This window comes from Phoca vitulina, unplaced genomic scaffold (genome assembly GCF_004348235.1).
Source record: "Phoca vitulina isolate PV1807 unplaced genomic scaffold, GSC_HSeal_1.0 scaffold37, whole genome shotgun sequence".
NCBI lineage: Eukaryota > Metazoa > Chordata > Mammalia > Carnivora > Phocidae > Phoca > Phoca vitulina.
In genome coordinates, this window is record NW_022589740.1 from 2,047,217 (window position 1) to 2,074,898 (window position 27,682).

At 44.8% G+C, this 27,682-nt stretch overlaps 1 protein-coding gene across 8 annotated transcripts in view; it reads right to left on the bottom strand.

Moving 5' to 3' along the window:
• Window positions 1-660: 660 nt before the first annotated feature.
• Window positions 661-27,682, bottom strand: part of AUH (AU RNA binding methylglutaconyl-CoA hydratase) — a 182,609-nt gene continuing 155,587 nt past the window's right edge. For 5 of the 8 annotated variants that reach the window (XM_032427615.1, XM_032427613.1, XM_032427610.1 and 2 more), the window contains 4 exons: window positions 17,603-17,790; window positions 13,830-13,880; window positions 12,640-12,687; window positions 661-5,024 (listed from right to left, as the gene is read on the bottom strand). In XM_032427615.1, coding sequence (XP_032283506.1) covers window positions 4,884-5,024; window positions 12,640-12,687; window positions 13,830-13,880; window positions 17,603-17,790 — 428 coding nt within the window. In that variant the 3' untranslated portion in view covers window positions 661-4,883. Of the gene's footprint in view, window positions 5,025-7,695; window positions 8,305-12,639; window positions 12,688-13,829; window positions 13,881-17,602; window positions 17,791-27,682 lie in introns of those variants that run through there. The other 3 variants (XM_032427616.1, XM_032427614.1, XM_032427612.1) reach the window with 1 other exon arrangement.

The window sequence follows — 27,682 nt, forward strand, 5'->3', positions numbered from 1 at the left end:
AAGAATGAAGGGTGCCTGGGTGACTCAGTTGGTTAAGCATCTGCCTTCGGCTCAGGTCAGTCCCGCATCGGGCTCCCTGCTCAGTGGGGAGTCTGATTCTTCCTCTCCCTCTGTGCCTCCCCCTGCTTATTCTCTCTCTGTCAAATAAATAAAATCTTCAAAGAAAAAAAAAAAAGAATGAAACAAGACTACAAATGAACCAGACTTAATAGAACACTCCACCCAGCAACAGGAGAATACACATTCCTCTCATATGCACATGGGATTTCTCCAGGATAGATCATATTTTAGATCACAAAGTCTCATTAAAATTTTCCAAGGACTGAAATTATACAATGACGAGACTGAAGTACATTTGCCAACCACAATGTAATTAAATTTGAAATTACTAATATAAGGAAATTTGGGATATTCACAAGTATATGTAAATTAAGGAACACAATCCTAAAAGACCAAAAGTTAACCACCGCATTCTCGAATCAACAGATGTTGGCATAAGGATAGACAATGGAGTAGAATGAAGAGTTTAGAAATTAACCTTTTTGACAAGGTTACCAAGAAAATACAAGAGAAGAAAGAATAGTCTTTTCAATAAACAGTGCTGGGACAACTGGATCTCAACATGCAAAAGAAAGAAGTTGGATCCTACCTCACACCACACACAAAAATTAACCAAAATAGATAAAAAATCTAAATGTAAAAGCTAAAACTATAAAATACTTAGACAAAAACACATCTTTATCACTTTGGGTTAGGCGATGGTTTCTTAGATACGACACCAAAAGCACTATCAACAAAGGAAAAAATAAATTTAACTTCATCAAAATCTCAAACTTTAGTGCTTCAAGGGACACCATCAAAGAAGTGAAAAGACAACCCACAGGAGAAAAGATTTATAAATCACATATCCAATAAGATACTCGTATCCAGAATGACTTGTATCCAGAATATATAAGGAACAGTTACAACTCAATAATAAAATGGCAACCCAATTAGAAATGGGCAAAGGGTCTGAATGGATATTTTCCCAAAAAAAGATCTACAAATGGCTGACAAGCATATGTGAAGATCTTCATCATTATTAGTCATTAGGACAATGCAAATCGAAAGCACAATGAGGTGCCACTTCACACCTACTGGATGGTTGTAATCAAAATAAAAGCCAGTGACAAGCGTTAGTGAGGGTGCCAAGAAATTAGAACTTCGTATGTTGCTGATGGGATTGTAATATGGTACAGCCGCTTTGGAAACCAATTTTGCAGTTCCTTGAAAAGTTAAACATAAAGTGGTCGTATAACCCAGTAATTCCACTTCTGAGTGAACACCTAAGAGAAATGGTAATATATATCCACACAAATACTGTACATGCATGTTCATAGCAGCATCATTTATAATAGCCCCAAAGTGGAAACAACCTAAGAGTTCGCCAACTAATGACTGAATAAACATAATGTGGTGTGTACATACAATGGAGTATTTTCAGCCATAAAAAGGATGAAGTACAGATACATACTACACATGGATGAACACTGAAAACATTACAGTGAATGAAAAAAGCCAGACATAAAATGTTACGTATCATATAAACCTATTTATACGAAATGTGTAAAATAGGCAAATCCAGAGACAGACAGTAGATTAGTGGTCGCTAGAGGTTGGCAGGAAGGGCAAGTGGGAGAGACTGCTAATGAGTACGGGGCTTCTTTTGGGGCTGATGAAAATATTCGAGAATTAAATAGTGGTCAGGGCTGTACAACTCTGTGAATACACTAAGACCACTGAACTGTACAGTTTAAAGGGTGACTACTATGGTATGTAAATTACATATTTAAAAAAAAATAAGATGAAAAAATGCACAAAAATCACAAAGGTGTCTTTTTCTTCAATTCTGACGCTGGGGCTCCAAACCCAGAATCCATTCAAATGTTATGAAATCGAGCCCCCAAAATGCATCCTAAACACAACTTTTCCAAGTGCCAGCAGGATTGGGGAACTGTTCTCATGTGTGACAGACAAGATGAGGTCTTTTTCTTATACATGTAGCCTTTATTCTGCATCTGCTGGCGGTCATGGGGCAAGAGAAGGAGGACCTGTCACAGGCCAGGACTTAGCTCCTTTCCCTGGCTCCCTTCACCAGGACACTCCTCCTCATGTTCACTTTCCAACACTAGCTCATCCCTGGGGGACACCGGATACAATTCAAACTGTCAGTTCTGTTGAGTTTTAGGGGAAATTCAACACAAATTTTCCTATCTACACATGCAAACACGTTCACATACGCACAGCCCGGTGAGAGGTCACACACTCTCCCTGAACTCGGGAGTACAGCACAGGAGACGGGCCGGGATCAGACTGTTGGTCTTTTGAGGACAGTGGTTTGACAATCGCACGCCCACAAGGACCAGAGGGAGAAAAAGGGCCTTTTCCTGGTGCGTGCCAGCATCTAAGAGAGCCACCGACCACTACACCCACCACAGCTCTCCAGCCATCCGCGTACCTTTCCACCAAGTCAGCTGGGGGCTGACACTTCCTGTCATGTACGGCACGTCACACATTTCTTGTATTTTTTAAAGCGCTCAAATTAGGGCCACTTGTGAGCAAGTTCTGAGCTTCATGAAAAGTGTGTGTTTCCAGAAAGTGTTAATAGACAACTCAGAAGAACTGTGACTCAATCCCAGAGAGGCTGTGAGGAGTCTGAACTTCTCGGGCCAACCCGCTCTTCACTTTCTGTAAAGGACACAAAGGTTTCATTCAGCTCAGCTCGGAGGCTGGAAGTGAAAGTGATCTGACTATTTTTGAAAAGGTCAGGAGAGGGCACTTGCCCATCTTCAAATTCCTCTGAACCCTCTGCCAGTAGACACTACCACGACAGGAGTCCAGCCCCGGGCCGTCACCAGATGCCACGGTGATGCCACTATTTCCCTCATCGGCAGTGTTCGATCCCACTCTGTGAAATGGGTTCACCGTGTTTGATGAACCTGCACACGGGGGGCTTCTGGGCCACGCCTCGGCAGTGAGGTGGGGGCCGTGGCCGTGCGGGGAGCCTGCCCTGCTCCTGGGCTGGCCACACAGGCTCACAGCCTCAGCCAGAGCCCCCCAGCACCTCCTCTGTGCCAGCCAGGGGAGAGCCACCAGGGCACGAGAGAGGGGCTGCCTTTCTCAGGGATCTGTCCCTCCCCAGCCCTCAAAACTGGCACTGTGAACAGGGCATTTGGGCAGGATGATCCCTTTTCCTGAAATGCTACAGGATCTACTGCTCAAGGGCCAGAGTGGTTCTCAACCTCAGGTCCGCCTTAGGCGGGTACTGTTTTCTGTGCCTCTCCTGACCCGGCCCACCGGCGAGCAGTCCCGGCAGCCGTGTATCTCACATCTCGGCCCACGTCAGAGCGGAAGGGGCACCATCTGGGGGACTCTGGGGACAGAGCACGGCTGAGTTAGAAAGCTGTCCTCTGCCCCACCTTGCCTGCCCACGGCCCTGCCCCGACTGCCCACCTTCTGCTTCGGCCTCCGCGGCTGGACCTGGGCGGGCCTCCGCAGCTTCCCCCACTGACGACGGTCCTCAGGTCAGTGTGTGGACAGCGCAGAACAGCCCGGGGAAGAGTTACTGGGGCCGGGGAAGGCGTGGCTGCCCTGGCCTGTGGCGGCCTGCAAGGCCCCAGTACCACACTGCAGTTCTAACTTAAGACAGCTAGCGACCCGCTCTCCCCGACTTCTCTTTCCCTGGGTGAAAGCCAGGTTTCTACACGCACTCCTGAACCCCCTTCCCTGTCCCAGCCCGTCTCTTCTGAAAAATGAAGCAAACAAAACACCACCACATCTGTGGAAGACAGCTCTGCCCACAAAGCCCTTCTGCACAGACTCGTCCAATCTGTCTTTGCAACTGATCAGGAGCAGCAACCGGATTCTTTCACAGATGAACAAACAGGCTCAGAGGCATGAGATGCTCTGCCTGAGGTTGGTCTCACCACTGATTTCAGAAGAAATTTGGTCAAAGAGCTCCCGTGTGCTATCCAGAAAAGCAGAGTGAACCTCTGACCAAACTGGAACTCAATGCAAGACTCTGGGTGAGTCTGACCAGTGCAGAAGAGAGCAAGACGCTCACGACACTGTCCCCAAAGTACAGGGTGCTCTTGACCCCCACGGGGTCTGATGAGTATCACTCCAGACCTCAAACTCACACTCCAGTAGCTGGTTAGGGGGAGGTGATGCATCGCTCACAGCTGCCAAGGCTGGCCCCATGTACCCCAGGGTGCAGTGATGAAACCTCGGGGGCTCCGAACAGAACGCCTGCCACCAATCCAGCCTTCCAGTTTCTTAGCCTATCAGCTGAGAACCCCATTCCCTAAGGTCTCCGGGTACTGGATGTGGACGCAGCATGGAGCTGGCAGACAGCCTGCTGTCCTCAGACCGTTTGATATGCACACTTTTGGTATCTGCCAAGTCATGAGAAAACCACTGAACCAACCAGGGCGGAGGCTTGTGTGCACACACACACACGCATGCACACACCAGCTGTCCGTGGGCTGACCGGTACGGCCAGGTCAGCGGCCCCAGGGACGGCTCCCGGCCCCGCTGCCCTCCTGCCACCACTCTGGGCTCCCGATTCTGCTCCCGGAGTCACCGGCGCCTCTCCCCTTGGGTGCTCCCGACTCCACACAACAGCACGTGGAAACAGCTGGAGAGTCCGGGGCCTCGCATATGGTGCCGAGTCCTCTTATCCATATTTGTATCTTCTGGGATCTTGTCCATGTCCCCTTGAACCGAAACAGACTCAGAATACAGTGTTTTCTGTACTTTATAGAGGGACTGACATGCTGGTGGCTCTGAGCTCAGTCTGCTGCCCCCAGGGAAGAGTCAGCTCTGAGGACGGCCGTCCTCCTACCTTACGTCCCGAGGCTCGTGCTGCGTGGACGGGGACCACGAGGGCTGGCCCCGACCACCGGAGGTACGTGTCTTGGGCTGTCCTCGGCGTCCTCGATTCTCCCCGTCAGGCGCCCGGCTCTCACACTGCCTTCAGAATTCATCTGAAAAACAAAGGCCACACACCAACGGCTTGAGCATTGGGAGCCACCCCTCTAAGGGGCGGCTAGATTCTGGAAGGCTCCTGAAGAGGACTCTGAAAGTCCAAAAGATGGTATTGGAGACTGCGGGTGTTTAGCACCTCAGATCCACAGGTATTTTGAGCAGAGGGTTCAATCCCTAACACCCCAAGCACCCCCAAAGACAACCTGCAGCCTGTGTCACCTATGAAGAAAAGTGGCTCTCATTTTGCGAAAAGATAACCCAGTAACTGCAAAATTCTGTATTTCTTCTTTTGCGACAAATGTACAATTATTCTTTAATGTAAAAAAACGATTTCATTGCTGTTTTGATAAGGCCCAATAATGCTGACACAGACGTTAATATTTAACTTGGTGGGTAGACGAAGAAATAGCAGCATGATTAAATATTAAAGACCATCTGTCTGCCAGGATTTTTGGACCCCAGATCAGAGCGGTTAGAGGACCAGGAGAGCTGTGGTCAAGTGAGGGAAAGGGTCAACGGCCAGGCCAGCCAGGGACAAGCCCGCACCAAACACAAGCATTTGCTGTTGAGCACGTCATCCGCCGAGTGACACCTCACTGTTCCAGTCCACCTACAGAGAGTTCTCTTCAAGGTGTGGCCAGGAAAGTGACACTCAGTGACAAGCTGTTTTTGACAGCTAGAAGGTGGGGGGAGGGGAAAGGGCTAAGGAAAACCATCTATTTTTTAATGAACACAACATAACTTGAAATGATCTTTTAAATCACAGAAATGAGTCAAGAAAATCTGAGTCTTCTTTGGGCCGCTATCACAGCCCTTCTCGTCCCAGAGTTTCTGTGACTTGGCCTCTTCTTCTTTGAGAGAGAAGTGATAAATTAACCGGCACTCCCATACTGCGGGCCAGAGGGATCGTCTGCGCTGAGATGATGTGAAATGCTTTTCCCCTGAACTGGAACTGTGCTTGGTTAAGCGTCCTCCCTCCGGGTCTTCTGCAACGTAATCGGGATGCGTGGGGATCGCCACCGCGTTGCCAGCTTGCATCAGCTGGCCACGGCTCCGGTGTAAGGACGCTCGAATGCACAGTGTGCTGGAGGGCAACACGAGCAGCTGCTCAGCCATGCGGGCAGTGCTCTCCCCAAAGAGCCACCCGACCCGGGGCCCAGCATCAGGACCACGCCCAGCAAGGCCGCTCTGCCCAAGGAAAGACCCTGGGAAAGGGAGACGTCTACACGCTTTCCCCTTGCTCTAGTACAGAAGTCCGTCATCTCTGAAGTCACAACGGGAAGATGTCTTTGCTTTCGGATACGCTCCAGTGACCTAATCAGAACTTGCAGGACATTCAGTGGTACTCCATCAGCAACAGACTATGCGTCCGTGAGGAGAGACTAGTCATCCAGCACACCCTTAGTATTTTCCCCATTAACATAATTATTTCCTGTGCAGTGAAAAGGAAGTGGCATTTGAATCGCAGGCAGAACAAGATGGCCCTGAAATCTTTAAAGGACTATGAAGACAAGGGCCAGCACTTTATTTGCAAATCATCCTGCATGAAATGAATGGCACAAGTTTATCAGAAGACAAAGCATGCACCTCCCCAAGATGGAATCAGCAGATGAAGGTGGGCTTTAGTGAGCCCCTTCCCCAGGAAGCCACTCAGCTGGGCCCTGGCCATAAGTCTGTAGGATCTGCCTCGCAGGTGATGACAATGACCGCCCCCGGCATGGTGGGCATCAGCAGATGGCGACTCCAAGCTTGCCTCTTCCAAGGGGTTTCAAACTGAGATTGAGAGCTCAATTTCCTCAACGTAAAAAAAAAAAAAAAGTTTCGGTGATTTTTAAAAATTCAAAGTCTATGTGCTTTCCAAGAGCAAGGAAGCTGCACTGCTGAGCGTGGGAATGCACAGAACAGGCAGTCATCCCCATGCTGAACGTCACTTCCCTCCAACAAAGCACAGCCGTGCTGTTCGGAGGGCAGTGGGCACCCCCACAGCCCACAAGTAAGGAGGTGCAGGTCCCAGAAAAGCGGGGCTTCCCCAGAGCTGAGAGACTCAGCCCTGGACACAGCCTCAGAAGGCAGTCTGGTTTGACGAAATACAAAATAAAGCTAGCCTGAATCTGTTCGGAGACCTGTAAAGGTCTCTCCACGCTGCACACTGAATCCCACAGCTAAGTCCCGCATACTTCCTATCTGTCCCCTCCCCGGGCGAGGCTATCAACTCAGACGTGCCCCCGAGCCCCTCCGTTTCTAGTCACTTTGCCTGGCCCGGGGTTAGAAGAGGGAGACAGGGGGGCTGTGTTCACCTCCGTTCCTTACTGAAACCGGGTGCAAATGCTGGGGGCAGGAAGCAGGGCAGGCTGCACCTCACTTCGAATCCATGACCCCAAGCCATTTGGACAGCCCAAGACTGGCAGTACCAGCTTCTTCAGGAGTTAGACCGATGGCCAGGCCACGTGCTGGGCGGTCTTACAGGTACGCCCACTCTAGGCCTCCTGTGGGCCTCCCGACGCTGTGGGCCCCAGTCTGAGCGGGCTCATTTCCCCCCATCCACACTGTATCCTAAGACTGCAGAGGTCCCACCTAACAGAATCAGCATGCAAAGGTGGCTTCTTCTAAAATCCAACATGCAATGATTGATTCGGTTCGAGAGAATGGGGTAAGAGAAAAATTTCCAAGTTTTCTTTTCACCAGTTTTATTTATATTTGGTAATTTTCGCTCAGAGAATCTATCAATTCCTTTTTCAGTTTGAGATGTATGCATGGGTGGATGTATTGTATAATCCCTTAGAAACTTTATTTGGTATAACTTCACATTTTTGGTATATAGAAATAATTTTATTTCGTATTGCAGCACAGTAGCCATACAATCAATATTATTTCCTAGAATGTGTAATATATAAATTATTCACATTAAAAAATTAAGAACAGAAAGCCTCATATGCAGGAAATATTTAAAAACGTGTACCTAGTTTTGAACCTGTTTTTGACAGCATACACTACTAGCTTTATAAATCTGAATGAATATGACAAGATGCACATTTGAACAAAGTACACAGATGGGTCCACTCCAGATGCTTAATTCACTATGCAGAGAACTTGCTCTTCACTTTGGTCACTGGGATTCCAGGTGCTGAGGCATATATGGATCTGAAAGATACTTCCAGAGGTACATTTATTACACTGGCATTTGAAAGATTTCTGTGTCTTCTATTCTCCTTTATAGCGAGGGGACCTTTTCTCTTTAAAAGCAAGAAGACCTTCAAGCCTGTCTTTTGTTGGAATAGTCTAGAGAAACAAAACATTATGTTACCTATACCAAAAAGTAAAAACAACTACAAAAGTTTAACAAGCTTTATGTAAAAAAAAAAAACAACAAAAACTAACTAGAAGGCGATCTAAAATTTTGAAATCTACTCATCATTTGAACAATTCTAATTATGTGACCAAATTTACATTCTAATTCCAAATATACTTCCCCCCATTTCAAATGTACTTTAAAAAACCAACAGACTTTATTTTTTAGACAATTTTAGGTTTACAAAAAATTGAGCAGAAAGTTCAGAGTTCCCACAGATTCCCTCAAGCCCCCAAGGTTCCCCCGTTATTAACATCTTGCATCAATGAAGTACATTTGTTACAACTGATGAACCAATATCGATACATTATTATTAACTAAAGCCTATATAGTTCACACAGGGCTCACTATGTTGTATATATCATGGATTTTGACAAATGCATAATGCCATGTATCCATCACTACAGTATCCCACAGAATAGCTTCCCTGCCCTAAGCATCCTTTATGTTCCATCTACTCATCCCTGCCCCCTACTGCCTTTTCCAGAATGTCATATAGTTGGAATCCTACAGTACATAACCTTTTTAGATGGAAATCCTTCACTTAGTAGTATGCACCTGAGGTTCTTTCATGCCTTTTTGTGGCAGGATGGCTCATTTCCTTTTGTCGCCGAATAACACTCCACTGTATGGATGTGCCTTAGTTTATCCATTCATCTATACATCTTGGTTGCTTCAAAGTTTGGCAGTTATGAACTAAGGTGCTAAAACATGTGCAGACTTTTGTGTAGATATGTTTTCAACACACTTGGGTAAACACATAGAGGTACAATTGCTGGATCATGTGCTGAGATTATGCTTAGCTTTGTAGGAAATGGGCAAATTGGTATCTTGTTTGTATTTGCATTTCTTAATGACATATGATGTGGAGCATCTTTTTCTATGCTTACTTGCCATCTGTGTATCTACTTTGGTGAGGCGTCTGTTCAAATCTTCCACCCACTTTTTAATGGGTTGTTTTCTTATTATTGAGTTTTAAAAGTCCCTTGTCTGTTTTAGATACAAGTCCTTTATCAGTTGTGTACTGCAAAGACCCGTTCCCCGCCTATGGCTTCTCTTTTCATCCTCTTCACAATGTCTTTCGCAGAGTAGAAGTTGTTAATTTTAATGAAGTGAAACATCACTTTTTTTCTTTCATAGATTATACTTTTGATGTTATATCTTAAAGAAGTCATTGCCAAACCCAAGAACACCTACATTTTCTATGTGATCTTCCAGATGTTTCAGAGGTTTTCATTTTACATTAGGTCTATGGCCCAGTTTGAGTTAATTTTTGTGAAGGGTGTAATGTCAGTGTCTAAGGTCACTTTTTTGTCGCCGAATGCCCAGATGCTTCAGTACTACTTGTTTTGAAGACTATCTTTTCTCCACCAAATTGCCTTTGCTCCTTTGTCAAAGGCCATTTTATTTTCTATGAGTCTACTTACATGACTATTTTATACGAATCTACTTCTGGGCTCCCTATTCTGTTCCACTGATCCAACAGTCTGTTCCTTTGTCAACTCCACACTGTCTTGATGACTGTAGCTTTACAGTAAGTCTTGGAGTTGGGTAGTGTTCAGTCCTCCAACTTTATTCTTCTGAGTAGCTGGACTGGCTAATCTAAGTCTTTGGACTTTCTATATGAACTTCAGAATTGGTTTGTCGACACAGATCAAGTAACATGCTGAGATTTTTACTGGGATTGTACTGACTCTCTAAATAAAATTGAGAAGTGACTTCTTAGTAATATTGAGTCTTACTATCCATGAACATGGTATATCTGTCCATTTACTTAGATCTCGATTTCTTTCAACAGTTTTGTAGTTTCTCTCCATTAAGCATTTGTATTTTTTGTACTAATGAAAATCATGTTATGCTTTTAATCTCAAATTCCAATTCTTCATTGCTGGCATATAGGGAAGCAACTAACTTTTGTTTATTAACCTTGTATCATGCAACCTTGCTCTAACTACTTCTTAGTGTTTTTTTGTTCTTGATTCTTTGAGATTTTCTACATGGACAATTACATCTTCTATGAAGTTTTATTTCTTCCTTCCCAATCTGTATATCTTTCTCTCTTTTTCTTGTCTTATTACATTAGCTAAAATTTCTAGTAGATGTTGAAAAGGAGAAGTGAGAGAGGATGTCCTTGCCCTGTTCTTGGCCACTAAGTATGCTAGCTGTAGGTTCTTTTATAGAAGTTCCTATCGGGTAAGGAATCTCCCATCATAATTTGCTGAGTTTTTCTTATGAATGGGTGTTGGATTTTGTCAAATGCTTTTTTTGGATCTATTGATATGATCATCTGATTTTCCGGTTTAACCTGTTGGTGTGATGGATTGCAGTGCTTTCTGAGTGTCAAACCTGGCTTGCATATCTACAAAAAAATCCATTTGGTTCTTTTTACACATTGTATACATACGTTTTATACAAATCAATCTGAAATGGTTTTTAAACATTCTTTTTATACATTGTTGGATTTGACTTGCTAATATTTTGCTGAGAATTTTTACATCTACTAATTTATGACAGATAATGGTCTGTGGTTTTCCTTTTTTATAATGTTGGGTTTTGGTATCAGGATACTACCGACACAGAATGAGTTAGGAAGGGTTCCTTCTGCTTCTAGTTTCTGGAAAAGATCACTAAAAATTGACATGATTTCTTCCTTAAATGTTTGGTGGAATTCACCAGAGAAACCATCTGGGCCTGGTGCTTCCTATTTTGGAAGTTTATTAATTATTGATTTAATTTCTTTAACAAACATAGGGTTATTCAGATTATCTATTTGTCCTTGTATGAGTTTTGGTATGTTGTGCCTTCCAAGGAATTGGTCCATTCCACCTAGGTTATCAAATCTGTAGGCAGAGTTGTTCACAGTATCCGTTTACCATTCTCTCAATGTCCATGGGATCATTAGGGATGGCCTTTCTTGCATTTCTGATACTGGTGATTTTTATCTTCACTTTTCCATGGTTAGCCTGCCTTGAAGTCTGTCAACTTCACAGATCTCTACAAAGAGCCATTTTTTTTTGTTTTGTTTTGTTGACTTTTTCCTTGTGTTTTTCTATTTCCAATTTCATTGGTTTCTGTCCTAAAGCTTATTGTTCCTTTTCTTCTGCTGACTTTGAGTTCTATTTGCTCTCCTTTTTCTATTTTCCTGAAGTGGAAACTTACTACTGATTTCAGATCTTTCTTCTCTCATATATGCATCCAATGCTAAAATGCTGTTCTCTCTAAGCAGCGCTTTCAATAAATTCCTACAAATTTTGATAGTTATATTTTCATTTTGATTTAATTCAAAATATTTGATTCCTATTAAGACTTCTTTGATTCATGTGTTGTTTAACCTGCATTAGAAAGATTAATCCCACCATTAATAGGTGGGATTTCCCAGCTATCTTTCTGTTATGATTTCTAGTTTAATTCCATTGTGGTCTGACAAAATGCTTCTTATGATTACTGTTCCTTCACATTTCATAAGATATGATTTATGGCCAAACATACTTTTTAAATTTTTCTTTGGACTCTAAGGCTGTCCATTTGTAAGAAGTGTGTAATTTACTTCATTCATGGCATGTGCTCATCAACGACAGGTGGTAATTCATACATACAGACCAGGCACAGAGGAACACTCTAGCTGTCCCTCCTAATTCATCACACTGCCATGCTTTAATGGGAGCTGAAGTAGTTTTCAATTCTCACAAAAGGTAGAACAAAATTCTTTTGCTACATTGGATGCCCTAAATGAAGTTACGTCTTTTAGAAAACAAGGAAGGAAAGAAAAAAGGGAGATTTACTCCTCTATACAAAGTCCTACTAATTTGTGTACAAAACAGAAAACTATACACACTGAATTAGGGAACTTTCAGTGGGCAGGAGGGAAGGCTCAGAACCAATGAGTCTCAAATACTGATGTTCCCCAGCAGGCCCACATTCACCACACTGCCCTCCTCCCACCCGTCTACACTGGAGTGAGGGTTTAAATCGACACCCATAAATACAACATGAGCCAGACAGACAGCTACAGCACGAATGGTACTAACTTAATAAAGAGTTTTTTAAATTATGTAGACAAGAGACATTAGTATGTGGAACAGAATCAGTAATAAGAACTGGTAATAATCAAATAGCAAAAACAGCTAATTTCAACCCATTTGTGTGATTTTAGAAGAGGTATGAGTGTAATCTTGCTCAGAGATATATAATTCATTTGACTTATACAGAAGGTAAACGCGATTTGTAAGAGGCATCCTTGCTGAATTTGTAGTTGCATTACATACCTGAGCATAACAAGCTTCTTCTATGGCTAATCCTGTTACTAAATCAACCTGAGGATAAAAACATAATTAAATTTCAGCTGAAATTACTTTTTAAAATATGGAACACTCAATATAAATTCAAACTAGTAACCCTTCTCCAAAAGCACAGAATCCTTTGATGTAATACAGCAAATCGCAAGTATGACCAGCATGAGAAGTCTGGAACCAGGCTGCCTGGGTTCAAATTCTGCCTCCACCACGTGGGAGCTGTGGAAGCGTGGCTAAGTTAGTTATGCTCTCTGTACCTCAGAGAGGCACATCCGAATGAGAGACTAACTGTATTATCTACCAAATGGGGATAATCTAGGTGAAGCCTTTATAAGGCCCCTATATATGGCCTGGCACGTAGTATGGATCACATAAGGCATTTGCTGTTAGAATTGTTACAATTATGTTAGAATTTTTAAAAACCATTTAACTACATTGTAAATTTTTAAAACTGTGTTTGTTGCTAACAAATTCAACCTCTTTTTATTGCTATGAAGCCCATGAAGATATGACCTCTGAGTCTGCACGGAAGGAGTATCTTTCTTCAAAATTCCCTAATTTAACGAGAACACAACTGGGGTCATGACAGCCCAGTGTACACAGGTGCGTGTATTGCTCCCTTGCCCTGCCTACTTCTCTCCTGGCCCGGGGCTTCCCCTCCTTAGAAGACAGCTCCTCAGGGGAACCCCAGGACACTCTAAAGACTCGCCTTGTTAATGCGGGCTCCCTGCACAAAGCACATTGAGCAGTTAAAGGTGGAGAGAGCTTGGCTCAGCTTTGAGCCGGAAGTTCTCCTCAGAATGTTCTTTAATAATGCAAAGCTGGTGTGGAGAATACACAGAATGACCTCTTCTTTTGGTTTTCTATGAACTACTAGCCAATAAACCTATTAGTCGAATGGCAAAAACAGTGAGCATGTCATAAGCTGCAGGACATCAGTGAAATTCCTGAGTTCTCTGATTAAGATACTGAATCAACAACAGCCTAAGCAGAATGAAATCAATAATGCAGCTAAAAACAAAAAACAAAAAACAAACAAACAACCCCCAGTAACTTGTGGTAATAGTAGCATTGAAACAGCTGGATTTTAGAACATTAAAAAATAAATTAAATTTAAAACCACTACCTCCTCCAACAACAAACTCAAATATTAAGGCACTCACCTCCATCCCTTGATTAATGGCTAATTTTGCCACTCTCATTGCAACGGGTCCCTAAAATTCAATTAGAGAAATAGATTTTAATTACTATTTATGCAAATTATGTTATACAGCTCAGTAAAATTCAGAAATCCCCATTGCTGGGACCATGGCAAAGAAGCAACAAAAGCTATAGGACAGTTAATGGGAAATTTCCTAAGGCCGTGCAAGGTCTACACAGCGCTTGGCACAACTCTACTGCCCTGGCCACTCTGCGAGCTTGCAGGTCGGCAGGGGCTGCGTGCCCAGGACACGGCGGACCATTCCCCAGCACATCTCCCCAGAAGGGAAGCAGGGAAAAGGAGATGCTGTGCTTGGTGCGATACCACACCCACGAGCGGCGGGCAGGAGCCCGGGCTGGCGAGGAGGCAACACCGGCTCTGCACCTGTCCTCCGTGGGCTTCCGGAACGAAGCACAATGAGGATGTCTGGGTAAAGACGTGCCCTCCAGCCAGTGCTCCCACACCACACAAAAGCCTACAGCCCAGAGAAGTCCTTTAGGATGTGTGAGGGTCACAGAGGAAAGAACTGGGTGTCCTCTGGGAGGAGAACATGACTTTTGTCGTCTTTGAAAACCACAATGCTCCAGACAGAATTTAGCTGTTTGATCACATTTTAGATTCCTAAAAACTGTTTATGGGTCATGAGTTAGAATTCAATGGTATCTTTCAAGTGTCTTTTGGATTAAAATGCAAAATAGGCTCTAGGACTCCAATAAATGAATGAATGCCTGATGGCATGAAAAATGCCATTTTTCCCATACAGGGGCTTCAATTATCAACTTTAACCCATCTCAATTCTCTTCCTAATTCAGATACTTATTAAAAATGTTTTTCAGTGGGAGGGATGGGGTGACTGGGTAATAGACACTGGGGAGGGTATGTGCTCTGGTAAGCGCTGTGAATTGTGCAAGACTGTTGAATCTCAGATCTGTACCTCTGAAACAAATAATGCAATATATGTTAAGAAAAAAAAAAAAGAAGAAGGTAGCAGGAGGGGAAGAATGAAGGGGGGGAAATCGGAGGAGTAGACGAACCATGAGAGACGATGGACTCTGAAAAACAAACTGAGGGTTCTAGAGGGGAGGGGGGTGGGAGGATGGGTTAGCCTGGTGATGGGTATTGAGGAGGGCACGTTCTGCATGGAGCACTGGGTGTTATGCACAAACAATGAATCATGGAACACTACATCTAAAACTAATGATGTAATGTATGGGGATTAACATAACAATTAAAAAATAAAAAAAATAAACAAAAATCAAAAAATAATAAAAAAAATGTTTTTCAGAGGCCACAGGTTTTCAAGGCTCGGACAGTATCTTTGTTAGAATTCTCGAAACGTGATCTGCAGGTGTGGGGCATATACTAGAACCATGTTTTCAAGATCATCATCTGTTTTGTTTGTTTTTTAAACAGAGTGCTCCTCTCAGGGAGAGTCTTCTCTATTCCCCTGTACCCACCAGCTGACCCAGACAAGGCGCCTGTCCAACTTGCATGTGCGCACAAATCCCCAGGCCCTCGTGAAAATGCAGCGGGTCTCAGACCCGCTCCTGAGGGATGCCTGGGCTGCACTGGGCAGCAAGGCTTACAAAACGGGTAAAATAGGAAAATGGAAATGCTAGTAGCTGCAATGCTTATTTAGCTGGCCTCTTTCAAAATATAAAACCAACACCTCTTCTTCTGGACCAACATTTTTTTCTCGAACAAGAAAATGGAAGTAACATCCAATACAGAAATCAGATGGAAATGCTAATTTTATAGGAGCTTTCTAATACCTGGAAGAGTAATCATTCAGTGACAGAAACTAGAAATAAAGATGATCGCCCCTCAAAGTTTGCTCTGAAACTCCGGCATATTGTACAGTCACACATCTTCTGAACCAATCAGGATCTCCCTTGCCCTTCGGGGTTAACGCTCTCAGAGGCAGGTCGTCCAGACAAAAGGGACGGGCAGTAGGGGCAGCCCTGGCTTGCGCCGCGGTGGAGTGCCGCCAGCTGTCAGGCCGCAGGTAGGGAGGTGTGGGCACTGAGGGCCACAGGAGAAAGATCGACGAGGCACAGATGTGCCCAGGGCTGCAGCTTGCAGCAGGGAGCTGAGCACTCCAGTCCAAAGACCAGGAGAGGCTGTAGTTCTCAGAACTGGAAGATACCACGACTTTTCTTAAACACACCTCTGATTTCAATGCAGACCTGCACTGGTCTTAGAGTTGTAAGCCAAAGGAAGTCATGAAGTCAATATTTAGTTAAACTACTGCTTCTCCCAATACCTGTACCTTTAACTTCTCTTTAGGCAGACATTACTCTAATATTTTGGGGAAATATAATACCAAAGTTTCAGTGAGAGCCTCTTTGTTTTTCCTTAAAACACTAAACATCTTTTCTATTTGCTCTCTCCATCAGTTCAGAGAGTAGGGGCTCTGTGTTACTTACATGGGGAACAAATTACGTAAGAGCCATGTCCTAAAAGAGCATATAGCTAGCTAAGTGAGCAGGACGGAAGTATCCACACCAGGCAGGTGGTTCCAGGAACCAACTCCACGGTGAGGCCCGCCTGTCAGCAATCAGGGGACAGGTGAGTCCCAACGGACCTGGGCCCTTGTCTGGCCACTGGGAACTCTAACAACACCTTCTGAAACTGGATGCAAAGCTCCGAACAAATGTGGAGAACATGCACTTTTCTACAGAGAAGTTTCATGAGATTCCCGGAAGGATCTGTGGCCCCCAAACAGGTTACGAGTCCTGTTAGCACCAAACAGCGGAGTTCGAGAGGAAGTAACTCTGACTCCAGTACTGTTGAGGGAGTTACAAAACCTGAAACTGCACTAGGGAGAAAGACAAATCACTAATTACTTGCATAGCAGAAGTCTTCTAATCTGTGATTTCAGAAGAAAGGAATATCTGGAAAATACATGGAAAAGAGAGCACCAAGAAACCCCTGGAACAGGCCCCATGATGCACCATTGCTAACATTACTCATAAGAACTGTCACTTGTGAGTAAATGCACAGTGTATTCCAGACTTGAAAGTTTCAATGTGGGGAAGAATACTGTGCACAAAGGAGTTAAAACAGTGCCTATATTACCATAAAAACAAACACAAGGAGGGATTGCCTGGGTGGCTCAGTCGTTAAGCGTCTGCCTTCGGCTCAGGTCATGATCTCAGGGTCCTGGGATCGAGTCCCACATCGGGCTCCAGGGACCCTGCTTCTCCCTTTCTCTCTCTCTCCCTCCTCCTCTAACGAACACAAGGAGACACACAACGACTGCTGTGTAGGCAGGTCATCTCAAACCCAGCTGGGGCAATGAGAGCCCATGCTGGTGTAATCTGCTCTGGTCTCCCCAGCACGCACGTTTTAGTGGGTTTCAGCTTGGGGGTGACTCAGTGTGACAGCCCATCCATGGCTGTTTCTCTCCACGTGCACAGCTCAGGTCAGAAGGGTGGGATGGCTGATGACGTAAGTTCCTAGGAAGCTCTGTCACACGTGCCAATGTGTGCGTCATGTATTATCAAGCCCAGGTACAGCATGAGCCTCAGATCATCCTCAGATCTTCAATTTTAATTCTGAAGGCCCTGCCTGTTAATCTAGTTTACTGTTTCTGGTGTTAGGGCTACCATGTACTTTTCTGCTTGGAAAACAAGACAAGCACATCATAGGCATGTGAGATGACTGTTTTGTCAATTTGCTATAAAGTTATTTAAACAGAAAAAAAAAAAAAAAAGGAAATGTAATTAGCAATACCTGAGGTAAAAACTCTCTTGCTAGGTCCAAGGCCTTGCGGTAGGCAGCATCCCCCTCCTGGTTCTGCTCTAGAACATGGCTGATCAAGCCCACAGCTTTGGCTTCTTGGCCATCAAGCACGCGTGCAGAGAAGATGAGCTCTTTGGCCAGGGACATCCCGATAGCGCGTGGCAGGCGCTGCGTCCCCCCTGCAGAGAGGATGGGGGGGATGCAGGCAATGATTTCATACCTTTCAGTCTTTAACATTTCAACGTTTCACTTCTCGGTTTATAAAATAAACCAGGGCCAGAAGTTTATACGTCAAGATTAGTAACTGGAGAATTACTTCAAAGCAGAATCTAATTAGTTTATCAAATTAATATTACCCAAAAAAGAACGTGAGTATCTTCCGTAATTGTGAAGGGATTCTGGCACTATTTACTCCTTGCAACACAGCTGGTATGTTCCCAAATCGAACCCAGAGTCATTACCACGTCAGGGGCCATCCGATGCACAGTGGTGGGCAAGCAGCACCGTCCCTTAGCCCATTCACCAGAGGGATGACAGGTGCTTCAGTTCAGATAAAACTTGTCAGAGCCTGAGACATTCAACTCACCATGTGTGCTTTGTAAAGAATCACTGATGGTAAATGAACTGCAGGCTAATTTTAATTTAATAAAAAGGAAACCAGGTAATTACTGGTGAAAACAGGCTCTGTCCTGGTGGTGCTGGTGCTTTCAGCAGGAGCACGGATCACCCCCCCACCACCACCACCACCAATTACGTTCTAGCGACGAGGCCAGGATCTCGTTAAAAAGAAAGCTAGACAAAAGTAGGTAATATTCTTATTTGGAAGCCTCAATTTCTACCAATAAGACTATGGGAGCGACTGCAACGTTAGGATTCATCTAAATCTCACCCCAGGAAGGCTCCTGGGCTGCCCGAGGGCGCTGGCGGCCAGGAGGCAGGGAACAGCAGACTGGCGGGCTGCAGAGAGAGCTCACCTGAACAAGCTCACTGGGTTCTGTTCGGCCCACAAAGTTTAGATTTTTTTTTTTCCTGTATGAGTTACCAACATTTAAAAAGTGGGTAGATGATTTCTGACAAGAACTAATTTCCACCTGGAAGCCCCCTGCAGATGCAAGGGCTCTAGCTGGCCGTGCACCCCCCCGCCCACCCCCACCCCCGACTCCCTGCTCCTGCAGGGCTTGAGATGGACAAGCTCTGCTTTCTGTTAAACAACTTGAAAAGGAAAGCAAAATCTTTTCTTATTCACATCTCAATCAAAAGTGGCAAAGTGAAAAATAAAGATCACAAGTTCCAGAAAGTTTTCCTTCAGTAATGAAGTATGTATATTCCTACATTTTTAACACACAAAGCATGCCTGTATTGGAAGAACATGGTTTAAGATGCTATTATTAAGCAGCTACATCAAGAACCACGAGCAGTTATTTAGGAAATGTGGGTGATCTAGAAAAACACACACACACAAACCTCAATGAATTGGAAAGGACTGCTATTTTCGATAGGGACTGGGTTTGAACATAAATGAGTACTGCTTCTGTAAAATACAGTTTATTAAGAGTGTACAGTGCCCAAGCAGTGAGAGATGGTGAATTTATAACTCGATATGGCAGAAAACGTGTGTCTGAAAAAAAAATGAAGCACTGACAAATTTAAATCAAACTATAAACAGTGATGTTGCTCAGTGTAGTAAAGACAGGTCTGAGAACTTATGGGACAAGATGCAAGGAAAAGACGAGTTATTTATGGTGTTCCCATTACCAGCTGATTAGAACAGAGATATAAATACAACCCAGATAGCTCTATTTCCTCATGGAGCTGATGAGAATTTTCATGAGATGGAAGAACTTATGAAAACAGTATTCATGATGAGCACAACATTAGGAAATGATTCTCTCTTATGTTCTGTGAAAAGTTTGACGTAGATTAGTCAAAATTAGCAAATGTGACCCTCAATGATCCTTGTTAACATCACACTTTTTATTCAACTGAAACCATGGAGCATTGCAAAGTCTGTAAAGCTTACGCCCATTCATCCTATCATTTCATCCACAGTATCATCCTCCAGGAATGAGGATTTTGTAGACATTAAAGAAAGGAACAGCAATGAAAAAAAGACCATGGAACACATCCACTCCCTGAGCTGAACAGCATATAAGTCAAGCTCTGCTTGGTGAAATGGATGCATACCAGAACAGTCTGCTGGAGGACATGACCTGAGTGAGGGCCGAAAGGCATGCTGCTGAAGAGAGCGTTCTGTTTTTGTTGGAAACAACGCACCAGAGGATCTAGGAAAACCCTCACCTTGGCTCACCAGCTAACACTGAAGACTTGGCCTGTGGGTTGACATCACAAGCCACCCACCTGAGGAACCTCATGTAAGTCGGCCATACAGTACTTGTCCTTTTGTGTCTGGCTTATTGCACGAAGCATCTTGTCCTCCAGGTTCGTCCTATTGAAGGGTGTCAGCATTTCCTTTCTTTGTAAGGCTTAAAAATATTCCACTGTATGAAGACCAAGTTTCGTTTATTCACTGACCCAGGGATGGTCACTTGGGTTGCTTCAACCTTTTGGCTATTAGGAATAATGCTGCCATGCGTATGTGTATACAAATATCTCTTTGAGACCCTGCTTTCTGTTTTTTTGAGTAGATACCTAGAGGCGGAGTTGTTAGGTCATACAGAAAATCTATTATTTTTTGAGGAATAGCCATACTTTTTCCTATTAGCTGCACCATTTTACATTCTTATCACAGGGCACAAGGATTCCAATTTCTCCACATTCTCAAGAACATGCGCTCTTCTCAAGGGTGTTTTATTTTTTGGGGGGAGAAGGTTTGATGGCAACCATCCTAATTGGTGTGAAGTGGTATCTCACCGTGGTTTTTGATTTCCCTAATAACTAGTCATGCTGAATTCTTTTCATTTGCTTATCGGCCATTTGTGTATCTTCTTCGGAGAAACATCTATTTAAGTCATTTGCCCATTTTTTAATTGGGCTGCTTTTTGGCATTGAGTTGTAGAGATTCTGTATATATTCTAGACAGTAATCACTTATCAAATATATGACTTGCAAATATTTCCTCCCATTCTGTGGATTGCCTTTTCATTCTGTTGACTGTCCTTTGAAGCATGAAAGTTTTTCATTTTGATGAAATCCATTTTTTTTCTTATGTTGCCTGTGCTTTTGGTGTCATATCCAAGAAATCATTGCCAAATCCAATGTCATAAAGTTTTTCCACTGTTTTCTTCTAAGTTTTTGTAGTTTCAACTCTTACATTAAGGTCTTTGATCCATTTCAGCTTATTTTTATATATGGTGTAAGGTAAGGGTCCAACTTCATTCTTCTGCATGTGGAAATCCGTTTTCTCAACACCACTGATTGAAAGGGTCACTCTTAAAACAGTCACACAAATATATTATTTAACTCACTCATTCCTACTGAAATCTTATCTTTAGGAAACCTGTTTGGTGAGAAATTATCTGGCCCATTTTCCCCTGCTACAATCAGTTTGCAGAAATCAAAGACTGATGGTAGAACTAGAGGTAACTGCCTCCCTACTCCCCCGGCACATAAACTTGGTCATTTCCAACTTTATGAAAAGGATGTGCCCTGTTCGGTTTGCCTTGCTCAGTTAACACTGATAGAAAGTACAAACGGAAGTTACTAAACCACGGGGCATTATGATACAAAAACTACACATGATCAACGAGCAATCTCAGATTTCCACCAGTATCTCACAAACAGTCACCCTGGATAGAAAATCTTTTTATGTCAACATTCTACTCCAGTTTGGAAGTGCTTCTGTTTGTGAACAGCTATTTTCTCTTATAAAATTAAACAAAACACGAGTGCCCGTTAGGGGAGTCAAGGCTCAGCGCAGTAGCGCACCCTGCAACCAGAGAGAGAAGATGCGCGGTGGAGACCTGCCATGAGGGAAAAGGCATCCAATTTTCAGTTCCAAATGCAAAGTGAAGTACTCGAGAGAATTTATTTCAATTCACCTTTCATTAATTTCTGAATACTAAATTCCAATACCAGTTTAGCGTTAGGTCCAAACAAAGACGCCCTGTCGCATCTGTCAGCTGCTTTTCCTACACCAGGCTCATCGACTAGATCACACAACCGGCTTACCTCCCATAGGATCTGAGTTTAGGATCGTAAAATGCCACCTCTAGATAGTCTCGGGGACTGCAAAATGAAACACAGAACTAAACATGAGGCTGTCTCCAGTGGAACTAGAACTGTTCCACCCTGGTGGCAGCCCTGATGCATTCAAAATCACGGAGCTCTACGAGACTCTACTCACAACTTCCAGTACTGTCCGTCCCACCACGGAGCCCTGACTCCTGGTCACACCCCACTCTGAGGCTCAGAGAGCTTTAATCATTGAAAGTCAGGTTGCAGAAACAGGATTCAAACTTACTTCTGCCTGATTCTTATCTACTATGTGGTAAGAAAGTACAAAGAACAACTTACGAAATGAACTGATGGCTTATTTTAGAAAATAAAAGGTGTGTCCGCTATGTACCATTACGTAATAATGTACGTCGGCGTACACACGTACCAAACGTGTCCAGAAAGCTGTCTCTGTGAGTCAGATGATTGCTCTTTTTTTTTTTTTCATTTTTTCATTCATACAGCCTTGCTGTATTTCCCAAATGTTCTGCAACATATAGGTAATAGGACTCCGTAATAGTGTAATTTCCAAGATGACAACACATTTGTTCAACTCATTCAACAAGTACTTATTGCAGCTTCCTGCCCTAGGCACACAGATACAGTTGTGAAATAAACAGCCCCTGCCTCCTGGATCTTACACTGTCACTGGGAAGCCCACAACGAGCAAACAAACCCATCCCGTCAGACAGCAGACGGTAGTGTCGGGGTGTGGAGTACACACAGCTTAGACAGGATGGCCAGGGAGGGGCCCTCAGGAGGTGACGCTGGAGCCAAGACCAGGAGAAAGTGGGAAGTGCACCAGCACACAGGTCTTGTGGAGACCATGTCTGATTCACAGAGGAGTGCAGGGAGACCAGAGAGGCTACAGCACAGAGTAGGGACATGCCAAGTGGCAGCAAATACAGCCCAAGAGGAGCAGGGCCAGATCTGGTGGGCCCACCTGAAGGGCCCCAGGGTTTACTCTGAGGGTGACAGGTAGTCACTGAGCATCTGAGAGCATCCTCTGAAAAGAGGGGTGTGAGATCATCCTTCTATAGTGAAGATCTGGGTTTGAGGACAAGCTATGGTCATGATGAGCCAAGATGAAGAAGGTAGGTATGTTCATACTATTTGTAGTAGGGTTCCAACAGGCTTGGAAAGAAATTTCAAAACAAGTTCCCAAATGCTTTCAGTATCTGTCATGTTTTGGCTGCCCCTGTTCAAATCCCGGTCTTGCTTTTGGAGATAATGGTATGTAGCCTGGGACAGTAGAAAATCCCTCCAATGGAGGCCAAGGGGGCCAGATCCTCCTTCTCTCTGCCCTAACACAGCTGGGCAGGCATCCAAGTGAGGTCGGGTCCATAGGATGTGATTTCTCAGCACCGGGCATCCTGAATGGGCGGCCTTGTGATATGAAGACTTTGCGGGCTTACAGGCAAGGCAGAGGGAGTGATGTGCAGACCTGACGATCCTTGTGCTTACACTGTGATCCCTGCCACGCTCTGCCCATCAGTGTGGGCTGATTCCAGGGCTCTTACATTCCGGCTTGTGTTCTAAGCCTTGTTCTCTAGCCATCTACTGATTCTGGGAACCTTACAATAAATGTCCTTTTCTTTTAGGATAGCCAGAGTCAATTTCTATTGTATGTTTCCCAAGTCCTGAAGGACACAAGAACATAACTAGTAGTTTCGTTTTCCTCTTTCTCAAAAACAGATGAAGCCAAATGGGAGTTTATCTGTTGTATTTTTTTGCAAGTAAGATCCATTTGTTCAATCTCTAATTTATTGGTTTACTGGCCTACTATGTGCCAGATGCTGTCCCAGGTGCTGAACAGACAGTGGTGCACCAGACAGATTCCCGATCTTAAAAAGCTTACATCTTAGAGGCAGAGAGGGAAGCAAAGGGGCAATAAATAAGCACAGGGACAAGACAGAACACGTGTCATGGAGAGAATTTAATAAAGGCAGGGGAACAGCTTGTGAGATAACCACAAGATGTCTACTTTAGATTGAGTGGCTGGGGAGGGCCTGTTGGATAAAAGTGACGCCCGTGTCTGAATGCTAACAAGGCAGCCCCACGAAGATCAGGGAGAACACCCAGTGAGTGAGACACCAGCCACGTGAAGGCCCTACGGTGAAGCCAGGCTCAGCACGTTCGAGGAAGAGGTAGGAGGCCACTATAGGAACGCAAGGGGAGGGAGGCGAGGGGAGTGGAAGGGGGCTGGACAGGCAGATCACACAGACGCAGTACAGGTTCACATCTTACTCTGTGGATGATGCAAAGACGCTGGAGGGTTCTCAGCAGAAGGTGATGTAATTCAATTTGCATTTTAAGAGATGCTTTTTAAGCTTGGCAGAGAACAGATTACAGGGGCATGACCAAAGCAGGGTGCCCAGCAGGAGGCTACTGGTGTCCTCCAAGTGCCATATGATGGCGGCTCGGACGGAACAAGGGCAGTCTAGGGGGTGGGGGAGAGGAGTTTGGTGTAAGCGCCCAAAACGAGTGAAGAAGATATGGGGAGAAAGGGAAATCAATCTTTTTGGTTTTCTGACTGGAGTGCAGGAGAAGGTGGCACCGCTCACTGACACCGGGAAGACAGACAGGAGCCTGTGGGGTGTGCTCAGGCCATGTTAAGTGTGAGTCTTTTACATACAGAAGTGGAGCAGTCAAAAATGTGCCCGCATATGCTGTCTCATGTTTCTTAACGATCACCACCACACAGATGGCATTCAGAGCCAGGGCCTGCGTGAGATCACCTTGGGAGACCAGTGAGAAGAGAAAGGGGCAGAGAGTGTCTGCAAGACCCTGGGGGGGGCCCAGCAGAGTGAGTGAGGTAGCAGAAATGCAGGAGGAAGGTGATGCTCAGCTGCAACCAACCACTTTTGGACGTCTACCCCCCACGGCTCATCCCAGCCTTCTTCCATTGAAGTCTGCAGGGGTCTTCTGGGCTAGCCTGTCCTCACAGGAATCAAGGCATGCAGGAACAATCAGGTGTCCTCCCAGGGTGTGGTCATGCCCACGTGGGACACCCGGAGCAGGGCCACTCCTCACGACCATGCTGGAAGCCTGCAAGGGCAGAGTCTTCCAACTAGAGATGGCACAACACAAAGACATCATTCGGCTGCTGAACTGAGCAGTCCCCAAACTGCCTTACTTTGCGACTTCCTGTGATTATTACTTGGCACTTTCTTAGTGTTTCAGCTCCCTGAAGTAGGGTTTCCTAATATTAGTACCAAGAATGTCTGTGATTGCAGACAGACCAAGGAAAGTGATCTGAACACACATTCCGGGGAGTGGGAAACAAACATTTGAGGGAAGCATGGTGGGACTGCTGGGCAAAGCAGATTATACATCCAAGATGTGTGCTCATGAGACCAGTTAACATCGTCATCTGCTCCTTCCCGGCAAGTGGTGGCTGTCTGGGTGCAGGCACGGAGAAGGCAGATAAGCTGGATGAGTACACAAAGAGAGACGCAGATAAGGAACAGCAGGAGGTGACAGCGACTGAGCAACACCGTGTAATGATATCACGCTGAGTGGTCCTGAGCACTTCCTTTCTGAGAACTAACTCATGGCAGCCTCCCGACTCCCCTGGGAGGTAAGGTTACTTGTAAGGAAGTCGTTGTGACAAAGGACCATGAGACTGAAGCTGGGTGACAGAGCACGGATGTGCTGAGCTGGAGAGTGTCCACGGACTTGATGATCCAGTGAGGTCCAAGAAGGATGGACAGACTGAAACGCAGGAAACCTAAATTCGGAATGCAGCGGATGGTGATGGCGTGCAAATCACAGGCACAGCCCTGGTGGTGCGCGATGGGAAGAAGGACAAGTCGCACGTGGGTGCAATCACAGACTCAGAACTCACACGCGTGCTGGGGACGGGAGGGGATAATGTACCAAGACGCCGATTATCACAGCTCCTGGAACAGGCTGTGTGTTTTAAAACCTGTGTAATACCAAACACTGGGATATTGGAAATCTACCATTCTAAATGGGAAAAACAGTAATACTTTCTTGGTCCATCCAAAAGCTCCAATTAATGTCCCCAAATATCAATAAAATAGCTGGAAAAAAAACTCTTTAAAACTGCCAGGTAACAGTTCACCATGATTTCTGCATAATATTTAGCATTTCTAAATACCAATTACCTAAGTATTTAACACATAAGGAATTCACTGGGGGAGTATGTTTGGTTGCAGAAAACAGATCTATGGGGCGCCTGGGTGGCTCAGTCGTTAAGCGTCTGCCTTCGGCTCAGGTCATGATCCCAAGGTCCCGGGATCGAGCCCCGCATCAGGCTCCCTGCTCAGTGGGGAGTCTGCTTCTCCCTCTCCCACTCCCCCTGCTTGTGTTCCCTCTCTCGCTGTGTCTCTGTCAAAGAAATAAATAAATCTTTAAAAAAAAAAAAAAAAAGAAAACAGATCTAGCAGGTATGAATTATATTTCCTCCTTCATGACATTAAACATATAATGAAAATAAACAAAGAATTTTAAAACTGTTAGTAAACAGTCAATGAAAAGTCCAGTGGTGAGAGGAGGCAGAGCAGTGAGCCACTGCTCCCACCCGATGAAGGGTGGAGGTCAGCGACCGAGCGCTGGTAAAGGCGTGGGAACCGCAAGTACCCAGGGCTCATGCACATCCAAATCTAGTGCGCTCTCGGCACTCACATTCTGGAAGCAGGTAGCTTTGAACCATTGTCAGAAGCCACAGACAAAAGTAACAGGATGCAAAAGCTCACAATGGGTATCTGTCTTATTGCTTTTGCTTGTGATCTGCCAATAACATAAAAATGAGTTTGTAACCGCAGTTTTTACATGGTTGATTCTTTTCCTTTATTTACTAATTTTCAAAATAACAAGGTGGTTCCCTAACATCCTCCAAAGGTGACAAGTAAGTTTCTAGTCTCTGAGAACCATCATGAACTTACAGATTTTAACGTATCTGATGCATTAGAAACCACTGCAGGTTTCATCTATATTGATGGTCGAATTAGCCCATCCTTGGCCAGTGAGAATGAACTTAGATTGGCTCTAGAGTCCTTCTGATATGACCTCAATACTCTTCGATAACTTCTTGTGGCCTAGGGTCACAACATCTTCCAAGCTCATCTTGACATCTCCTCCCCAGACCCTCAATCAGCCACAACCAGAGTCCTGGTTCCTTTCCGTGGGGCTGCATTTAAAAATCTGACACTTCTGCTCGTGCTGTGACCCAGCACACCTGCAACAGCCGCGACTCTGAGTGCATATTCTGCATATTCTCCCCGCGATTTTGTGCTGAGGTTTGGGCTCCTCTCTCCCAACAGATGATGATGAGCATGGAGGATGAGGGCCAACAAGTGTGCGTGGGGAGCGAGTCCTTCGGGCAGTCAGGACTTCGCTATGTGATGCTACCACATCTTCAACCTTTCCACTGTCCACTCTAGTAAATCCAGCCTCTTTCTTTCGCAGGATCTACAATTTTATTACTCTGGTTTAACCACTTCTTTGAAACCTTAGAAGTCAACCACAAAACCTGGGCCAGTTTTCTCAAGGCTGCATAAAGATCATAAGGGGCCGCCCTAAAAAGTCAGAGCCCAAGTTCCTGGTGTTTCTCCTTTGCTGTTCTCGACCTGCACACACGGTCCTCCAGATTATCTCCTGGTCCAAAAAGGCTGCTGAAGCCTTGTCATCATGTCTGCAGACCAGGGGGAAGGAAGGGCAAGAGAGCACTGCGTTTGCAGAGGCGCTGGTTAAGCCCTCGCCGACAACTCACTGGCAGGAACTGGGTCTCGAGCAGTGGCGGGGGGCGGGAAAGGTCACCTTCCTGCTCAAGTGTTTTGCCACCAGCACCGGGAATAAAACCAGGGCTCTTATTACTGAGGGAAAATGAAAACAGGTAAGCCGTCAGCAGTTGCCACCCCAAGTGGCCAAACT